Source organism: Podarcis raffonei, chromosome 8, assembly GCF_027172205.1.
Source record: "Podarcis raffonei isolate rPodRaf1 chromosome 8, rPodRaf1.pri, whole genome shotgun sequence".
In the NCBI taxonomy this organism is placed as follows: domain Eukaryota; kingdom Metazoa; phylum Chordata; class Lepidosauria; order Squamata; family Lacertidae; genus Podarcis; species Podarcis raffonei.
In genome coordinates, this window is record NC_070609.1 from 81,769,040 (window position 1) to 81,779,119 (window position 10,080).

Genomic DNA, 10,080 nt, shown 5'->3' on the forward strand with positions numbered 1-10,080 from the left:
TTGGACTGTCTTTCTTGCTGAAACAAGTTTCCAGGGGTTGTATTCCACGTTAGTCCTCCTCAGAGTAGACCCACTGAAATTAGTGGGTGTCATTGATTTTAATTGATTTCAATGGGCTGACGCCAAGTAGGACTTACCTGAATACCACCCCAGGGTGCTTTAGGAAAGCCCACAAAAAGTTAGCACATATGCAATGGCAAAGACCACAACTCTTGCCAAAGAATTTTGCAATACTCCTTCACGCACCCACTGCATTATGCCACCCACTTTCAAACAAGAGGGATGAAGGAGTTGCAGCAATGCTCTCCTCCCAGGGTGGAGTTAGGGAACATTTGGGCATCTTATAAAATTAAACCTAGGCCCATCATCTGATTAACTAGTTCATCAAATGTATATTCCACCCTTCCCTCACACATGAGCCCCAGGTGATGTGACCTTACAGTACGAACTCATGGAGACCCAATTTTATGAGGAAAAAACTACCAGACAGCAATTTATGAAAGTTATGGGGTCTCTACCTGCTTCCTTCAGAATTTTGGAAAGGAGTTTACAGGGGTTTTGCATTTTCTCCGCTTTGCAGCCACAGGGAGAAAGCAGGTGGGCATGGCCAAAACAACCACATGGGCCAAATGGGGAGGTCTGGTAGGCCACAGGCTGGAGATTCCCCAACCCAGCACTAGCGTTTATGCAATATTTCGTGTTGAGTGGGAAGAACCAGCCATGAAATACTGGCAATTTGTGCAACTGCTGTGGGACAAGTGGAAATGGATTTGCCTGGGGAAGACAGGAGCGGTTATGTGGAGCAAGGGGCTGATGGAGGGTGGAGGAGTTGAGCGAGTGAGAGGGGAAGAGAAGATGAAAGCAAGTCTGAAGACATCTCCTTGCTGGTATCTAGGGTGCACTGCTAACTGATTGCTTTAAACGGTTTTAAGTTGTGATTACTTTATGTTGCGTGTTACGCTATCTAACTGGAGCTATCAAAGAGGACCGTGTAGAAACAGTGACTAATGTACCAACAATGGCTAAGGTGTTCATTATGTACTTTCAGAAGAAACCCCACTGTCCTGCCTGCATTGGACCGGTTCTTAGTAGAATCTGAGACATCCCGATGACGCCAAAATGAACATATTGTTCCTGGATGTGGAAAGGACTAAAGTTGAGCAAAGAAGCGGTGCATAATATCTGCAACATCCTGGAATGACAGATGTCAGGGCAATAGTAGCCTTATGAATGCACACACACAGTTATCTGAACATTTTAAAAATTTGCATTGTACAGGTGTATCTCTGCTTTGAATATTGCTGTTTGACTACACATATATCCGTATACCACAAAGGGTGAGTTACTTTTTGTTACTGTTTTGTAAACCACTGTAAGAGTCTTCAGTTTAGGATTACGGCTGGGCGATATCTGGTTTTCAACATTGTGATATGTCACCAGCTAAACGTTGCAATATACCGATACATCACAGTGTCTGAAATAAGGATGGAGCTATGTAGAGGCATTGCCTGCTTCAAAGTTTTTCCTGCACCGTGATTTATGCATAGCACATACACACATCATGATTCACGACATATTGCCAAGTAAAAAATTATGATATGATTATCACAATATTGGCTTCAATCCGGTTTTGGATGATATATTGCCAGCTCTAGTTAGGATTAAGGCTAAGGCTGAGCATTATAGGGTATAAAAAACCCAAAGGCCAGATCTAGTAAAAGGATGAAGCCTTTAAAAAAAATGGATTTCAGTAGTGAATATAAAAGGCACAGTTGGTAACAAAGAGGACAGTCTTGCCTCTCGTTCCCTACAGCCAAGCAAAGTCATGGCAAAGGATAGCCAGATCTAGATAGTATAAAACCCTAGTTCTGCAAACTGAACATATTATCCAAAGGCACTTCCCCTTCATATTATGTCTGGCTGCAGATATTGCACAGAATGGCCTGTGCATTTGGATAAGTGGGTTATTATGGGCTTGGGAGATGAAAGTCAGGGGCAGGGAAAAGGTTACAAAAGGCAAAGGAGAAGAAAGAATGACTGGTAAATTGGATGATGCAGTGCTGGGAAACATAATTAATGGAATTATGAGAACTACACACTGCTGGCTCTCCTTCCTGCCAATCAATGGGCTGTTTCTTCAAGCAGCAAAGGGCCAGCAGAGAGCAAAGTGCCTCCCATCGAAGGCATCTGCTTGTTTAAGAGGTTGGGAGAGATAAGCTTCACAAAACACTGCTGGGGAAAGGCCTGTCACGGTGGGGAGCCATCAGGGTACCCTGCAGATGTTGCTGGACTCAAATACCCATCATCCACAGCTGCATGCCAAACACTCAGAATAGCAGCTGCTGAGAAGCACAGCAGGGGGAGGATGCTGTAGAACTCAGGTCCATCATCTTGCAGACTTTCCAAAGGAATCTGGTTGGCCACAGCAAGGACAATTGGCCTTACGTTCTTAGGATAGTAGACCCTTGGTCACCTGGCTCAGGATGACCCACACTGACTGCCTAGGGTTTTGAGCAGGGGATGTTCCCACCTACACAGAAAGCAGGTGCTCCACCACTGAGCTGAAGCCCTTCCCTTCAGCCTCGGTTTGTTGTCAGTAAAATGGGAACAGAGGCTTCTCTAAAAACATCAATTGCTGAAGAAAGCAACCCTTTGGCCCACTGAAAATTCAACACGCGCTGCAACTTGCTTGTTGTTGAGACTGCATACCCAGGCTTATTACAGTCCAGCTAGAATAAGGAAGCAAGAGAGCACAGTAGCTGGGCTATGTGGGAAAAGAGATGTACACTCGCAACCAGGGATGCTGGTTAAGTGATGTCATATGGTGCTAAAACAGAGGTGACAGCTTTGATGAAATGGTCAGAAAGCACAGCTTGAGCAGTTATCATTACCATAGGGTGGGCCCTGATAGGGTCTCCTGGGTGGGTAATGTTCAGAAGAAGCCACACCAGCAGGAGAATCCCGTATTGTATTCTATGGCAGCTTCCCTGCCCCTGACTTTCTTCCCCCACGCCCACAACAATCCCCCAGCATAGAAGGCTTATCAAGAGAGAGCAGGGAAAGGATTGAGAAATCTGCAATGAATTTAAAAAGTGTAAGTAATACTATGCTACTGTGGCTAATCACATCAACAACATGTGACAATGAGACGTTACTAACAACACTATTGTTGCGGTACGTCAACAATGGGCTGCGTCCTCTTCTGAGAAGACCCACTGAAACCAATGGGCCAAAAATCCACCACGCCTATCAACTTCAGCAGATCCCGCTCTGAGTATAAGTCGTACTGGATAGCACCTCTCAATTTTATTTATATTGCATTAAATCCATAACCTGCCCTTCTTCCCCGAAAGGAGCCCATGAAGCAGTTCTTAAGTGACTCAGATTCCTGTGACCTAGCCTGCTCTTGGTTTAACTGCTTTTAATTTTGAAAGTGAAGCGACGGCTGTAACCCTGGAGCCTGCCTGTTAAAGGGGGCGGGGGGCGGGGAATAATAATAATAATAATAATAATAATAATAATAATAAAATTTATATACCGCCCTATACCTGGAGGTCTCAGGGCAGTTCACAGAAAAGGTCATAAATTTAAGAACACCGATGATGGTAGCAAAAGGACAAGAAAACTGACAGATCTTAATAACAAATCATAATGATTGTGAATAACAGCAACAACAGCGAACAAGAATAACGACTGACATGGTAATAGTAATAACAACGAATAAGAATTGGGAGTAGGGGGGTGAAAGGAAGAGAAATATGCTGGGATGGGGGTGGCCGGCTGTGTGTGCCTGTTGACGGCGGTTAAGTGGGGCTGGGAAGGGCACCCTTGTGGCGGGATGGGGGGCGTCTGTGGGTCGTCCCCCCCAACAACACCCCAATAAAAAAACCCCTCCCCACCCCGCTGACCTTCTTGACGGAGAGGGAGATGTTCTCCAGGATGCGGTCCTTGACCTGCCCGGGGGGCTCCATGGCCGGCGCCGACGCGCTCCTCTGGCGGAGACCCCGGCCGCCCCGACGGCGAGGACGTCCGCCCCCACGGCGCTGCGGACCCCTCGCTCCCTCCGTCCTGAGGGTCCCCCGGGGGCCACGGAGAGGAAGGTCCTCCCCCAACCCTCAAGGCCCGCCCCCCACCGGGGGCACTTCGGGGGCGGGGAAGAGGAGGACGAAGAGGGCCCTCGGGAAGGATCCTGCGCGGAACCGAGGAGCGGGACCGGCCGGGGAGGAGGAGGAGGAGGGCCGCCGCCGCCGCGGGGTGGAGCCGCCTCGTGACAAGCGGGGAGGCGCCTCGGGCCTCCTGCGGCCTGTGAGGAAAGGGAAGCGAGGAGGAGAGGCTCGGCCCGGCAAGGCGGGAGAAGAAGTGGCAGCCACCGAGACCGCCGCTGCCGCCGCCGCCTCTGCCTCTCGACTGCTGCTGCAGTAGTCCGTCCCCCCGCCAGGCCGCTCTCGGCCCGCGCAAAGGCCACCGGGAAATGTAGTTCGCCAGGTCTGAGGGGGAGCAGGGAAAGCGTATATAGTGTGCCTAGGAGGAGAGGAAGAAGCAAGAGGGCTCTTCAGGGGGCCCCTTCCCACTCTAACAGCCCGTGGTGGAATCTAGACACACACACACACACATATATTAAAAAAAAAAACACCGCTGTGAAAATGCTTTAAAAAAAGAAAGACACGTTTTGAAAACTATGTTGAATCTGCCATGAGCTCACCACCGCCATCTAGTGGTCACATTTGTATAATGCACTTGGAATGCTGTATTTGCAGATGTATAGCTGAGTCCATATGATTATACAGTAATATTATAAATAAAATCTTTGTGGGGTTTTTTTTTGGTGTGCATATCTATCTATCATCTATCATCTATCTATCTATCATCTATCTATCTATCTATCTATCTATCTATCTATCTATCTATCTATCTAGTTTTCCTTCCTCCCATAGGTGAAGGACTTTGGGTTCCATTGCTTTAACTGTATCAATGTTTAATTGGGTTTTTTTTTAGTGATTGTTCCCTTCCCCTCCTATTTTCCCCCTTCCTATTTTTTGTTTGCCCCCTTGTTTTTCTCACAAAACCCTGCGAAGTAGGCTAAGCCAAGAGGCAGAAGGGCACTGTCCGCTAATTTTCCTCACAACAAACCTATCAGGTGGGCCAGGCTTTGTGTGAGGCACCCGGCTCCTTTTTAGTCCCGCGACCACCCAGGGAGGAGGCCAACAACAAGGTCCACCAGCGCAGCTTTGCAGTTGAACGCAGCTTTGAACCCAGATCTCCTCCACCACGCAGCCTTGTGTTATTGTTAAGATAGTTTTTAAAGCTCTTGAGAGAGATATTTTTGCAAGCTGCACGGGGTAGGAACTGACCAGAGAAAGGTAGGTTCTAAATACCAAAATAAATAAAGAACCCAATACCCTCATGCCAGCACCCCCATCTTTGGTAAAAACTTTCTTCAACCTTCAGCTCAGTGATGCAAACACTTCTTTTCTCCTTCCGCTAACAAAATTATGTGTGTGTAAATATGCATGTGCAAATACGTGACCTCCTGCCCTCAACACACATGGCGTTTTCCAAATTTCAAGGGAGAGTAAGGTCCCAGCCCCCAGCAAGTTTACAATCTAAAATTTGGCTTGTGCTAATTCACCCCCTTCTGACACTGGATGGGAGCCTGTTTACACATTTTATTGTGTGAACACCCTTCCAAGAACTTCTACCTATTCAATTCCTCCTCCCTCCCAATTCGTTTTCCTTTTGTGCTATGTATTTTGGGGTTGCAAGGCTGTCCTTTTTTAAAAGTGATGTCCTTAATTTAAAATCTGCAAGCACACATCTTACCAGCCTTACAAGAATTCCAGCGTTCACCCTGGGGAAAAAATACTTGCATTAGGCCAACCAAAACGTTTTACAAAACAGCGTGTACGACGTGGCAGTTGGCCTAATGAAGGTATTGCCCCCATGTGGATTTTCTTATGTGTTAAGGTAGCTCTGTGTGTCCTTGCCATAATGCCAGTTTCTATTCCATTCCAGAGGCAAAATGCAAGCTGGAGTTTGGCCCTTCTGTCAGCTTGTCAAGGCTTCACCGGTGAAATCCGTGCCTATTTATTAAAGACAGAGATGAGTCATACCACAAGACGGCGACTAGAGTTGGCCACCCTGCTTGGCGTGGAAGAGGAGAGCAAGCCCAAACAGGTAACTCTGTGGCCTATTTCTTGGGGTAAGCTTGCTAGCTTGGTGGACTAAGCACCTTGGAGGTGTCACACACCCACAGATGCTAAGCTGAACCTGTCTAACCGCTTTATAGGGTGCAGTGGGAAAGGTGTGCAGAAGTGCTTGAGGGGATGCAAGCAATACAAAAGTGCTCCAGCATCAGCAGTGCGCTACTGGATCAAAGGCCTGTGTGGACCAATATCCTAGACATGGTGCAGCAGCACTTGCCAAGGTGTGTCTAGGCTCCCTTGCGCCCTTGGCAAGGAGCTGTATTGGTGCTCTCTCGCCAACCCCTATCTGGCTTATGCTCTGCCAGCAACAGATATTCACCCTGCCTCCGATACCAGAGGTAAGATAGCCACACCCTCCTCTATGGTTTTGTCCAAGCTGCTTTCTTGCCCTGATCTGGCCACAGTGATCCATTCGATGGTCACCTCCAGGCTTGACTATTGTAACTTGCTCTATGTGGAGCTGCCCTTGAAGCTGACCCAGAAACTCCAGCAGGTGCAGAATGCCACAGCGAGGCTCCTTACGGGGTCCTTGCCGCGGGATCACATTCATCCAGTGCTTTACCAACTGCGCTGGCTCCTGGTGGAGTACAGGGTCAGGTTTAAGGTGCTGGTTTTGACCTTTAAAGCCCTATGCGGCCTAGGACCCACGTACCTACGGGACCGCCTCTCCTGGTATGCCCCGCGGAGGAGCTTAAGGTCCACAAATGACATCATTTTGGAGGTCCCAGGTTGCAAGGTGGTTAGATTGGTCTGAACTAGGGCCAGGGCCTTTTCGGTACTGGCCCCGACTTGGTGGAATGCTCTGTCACAAGAGACTAGGGCCTTCCGGAATTTGACATCTTTCTGCAGGGCCTGCAAGACAGAGCTGTTTTGCCTGGCCTTTGGTTTGGACTCAGTCTGACCCTTATGTTTCCCTCCCCTTTCGGTTTTGATATATGGGCCACTTTTAAAATGAGGCTGCATTTTAAATTGCATTTTAGCCTGTATTTTAAATTGGTTTTTCCCCCTATTATGTTTTTACTGTAATTTTACTGGTGTTAGCTGCCCTGACCCCGGCTCCGGCTAGGGTGTAAATAAAATTTATTATTATTAAAGACATCCAATTCAGCACTCACTAAATCCTGCACCAGTGCATTCCACAGCTTAATTATGTGCTTTCTTGTTTGTCCCAATTTTTCTCCAACATTCAGCTTCATTGGATGAGCCCCCGCCCCCCAGCTCTCCCAGCTATGTTCCAGGTGTTTTTTAGTGAGAAAGGGAGGAAAAAATCCCAACAACCATTATGATAAAACTTTGTTTTTATTTTTAAAAATGTTTTTACATGTTTTTCTTCTGATTGTTTATCCCCAAGTATTAAAAAAACCCCAAATAAACCAGAAGTTGGCTGCCAGTGGCAGTAACAGAAAACATAGCTTGATCAGAAAAACAGCAACAAAACTCCAAATGCTCCCACAATGCTGAAGCTGTCGGTGGCAAGAACAACCCAGCCCAAACAAATAAGTTTATAGCCCAGAAGGGTGCATTGAAGCAAAACAGATTGAGGATTCCTGAGAGGCCCAGACCACTGGAAAAAGCCTGCGCTCAAGGACAGACAAGTTCTACTCAAGAATGGACACACTGAAATTACTGGGCCCAGGTTAGGTGCGTTCATTCATCTCAATGGGCCTACTTCGAGTAGGGCTAACGTTGGATCCAGCACCTGTCCTCTGTTCAGCATCTATCACACAGGGTTTATGTTCTTATGCAAGAACTAAACATTAGGGAGAACTTTCTCACAGTAGTAGCTGTTCCAACAGCAACTCCTTTGGAAGGTGACAGAAATTCCTTCATTGGAGGTTTTTAAACAGAGGTCGGATGGACATCTGTCAGGGAAGGTTCAGCTTTCCAGCTCTACATTTCTATGATTTTGTATCCAGACAGGCATTGGACATTTTCTCCATCTTGGCCCATACACTAGAGCAGAGCTTTCCAAACTTTTCATGTTGGGGCCAGACTTTTTAGACACGCATCATTTCACGACACAGTAATTCAGTTTTACTAGCAAACCGGAGGTTAAACGTGCCCCTTTCCAGCCCCAGGAGGAGCATTTGCACAACACACCTACACAATGCAGCCAACACACTAACGTGTCACGACGCACAATTTGGAAAGCTGTGCTCCAGAAGTATCCCTGTGGCATGCCAAGTTTCAGATGAGGTCATGCATCCTCTTGTGAAAAAGGCCCCACCTTGGTAAGCTGTTCACCATCTTCTGCAAATTATTATCATGAATGGTGGCAGCGGTTCTGGCAACCTCTCAGATCATTATTTAAATAAAGATGTTTGCCAACACTCTTTTGTAGGGAAGCTACCCAAACTCATCCAAAACTTCTCTTACAAATTTACAGACACCGTTGCTTGTTAATGGGGGCAACTGTATTTCTAAAAGAGGTACCCTATATAGACTAAAGCAGCCTATTCTACCTGGGTGCCCTCCAGATGTTTTGAACTGCAACAACATTCATCTGCCTCAGAATTCTTACCTATGGCTGAAGCAGATTTCCTATGAAAAACAGGCAAATCCATTTGTGGGGTAAGCTTCCCCAATTTCTCACGGTTAAAGCCAACCCAGCCCTGAGGGGCTCAAGTTTCCCCAAAATATGAGCTTATTATTATTATTATTATTATTATTATTATTAAAAAAGTAAAATATAATCAGCTCAAGATTCCTACCAGCTCTGCCCCAACACTGACATGAGCCAAAGGGCAGAGTTTGGAGCCCCAAATAGCCACCTGGGAGACCTTTGGTTTTGTGCCAGCTCAGAGATGGGCAAAACCGCTCAGGCCTGAGAGTCACCATCAGAAATGTGCTCAGTGGCAGAACACCTGGTTTACACATTGAAGGCTGCAGCTTTAATTCCTAAAGGCATCTGCAGCTGGGAATTTCCTGTGTCTGAAACCCTGGACAGCTGCTGCCGGTCAGTGTAGGGCCAGGCCTCCAAATGCCTACCCCGGGACCATCTCTTGTATTAAAGCAGGCAGCCCTTAATGGCAAAGGGGAAGTAATCAAAGCTGGTAGAAGACATCATTTAAGTCAGGCTTTAGGGCTGAAGCAAGTTGTAGTCCAAAACATCGCACAGCAGGTTCTTGCAGGAGGAAAAAATGGTAGTTGCAACTGAAGCCCCTAAGAGCAGCCCTGAAGCTGGATCACCCCAGAGGGAGCCCAGCATAGTCCAGCACCTGTTCTCTCAGTGGCCAACCAGGCATCCCAACAGGAAGTGAAGACAACCTCACTCTCCCAATTGTCCCACCACCCCAGCAACTGGTATCTCGGAAGCATTGGTGCCTCCTGACAGCACGGGCACAACATAGCCTTCATGGCTAGCATCCTCCCTGAATTTGCCCACTCCCCCTTTTAAGGCAGCCCAGGCTGGTAGCCATCACTACACCCTGCAGCAGTGAATTCCACAGTTCCACCATGTGCTGTGTGAATAAATACCTGCTTTTGTCTGCCCTCTCACCATTCAACAGACGACCCTGTGGGGTTCTACTGTTCTGAGATAGAACTACCAACACCACACATTTTAGGTTGCCCTTTTTGCAGCTTCACAATATCCCATCGGAGCCGAGGAAAACAGAACTGTGCCCAGCATTTCCACAGAATCACAACTTTGGCAGTTTTATTTTCAACCTCTTTCCAAATAATCCCTAGAGTGGAATTCTCTTTTCGACCACCCTGGACTAGGTTTCCACTCTAAGAGCCTTCTTTGTAAGGATTTCCCTCTTTAGAGGAGGGAGAGATGAAGAGGAGGCAAAGATGTCCCTGGGTATGACAAAAGAATCCCCCTATGCCATTACGAAGATGGAACAGAAATATTATGCAGACTTGCAGCCCAATT

At 47.2% G+C, this 10,080-nt stretch overlaps 1 protein-coding gene across 2 annotated transcripts in view; it reads right to left on the reverse strand.

Moving 5' to 3' along the window:
* PLEKHM2 (pleckstrin homology and RUN domain containing M2) overlaps window positions 1–4,286 on the reverse strand; it is a 32,324-nt gene extending 28,038 nt beyond the window's left edge. For both annotated transcript variants that reach the window (XM_053401138.1, XM_053401137.1), the window contains exon 1: window positions 3,909–4,286. In XM_053401138.1, the coding sequence (XP_053257113.1) occupies window positions 3,909–3,971 (63 nt within the window). In that variant the 5' untranslated portion in view covers window positions 3,972–4,286. The remainder of the gene's footprint in view (window positions 1–3,908) is intronic.
* Window positions 4,287–10,080: the final 5,794 nt, after the last annotated feature.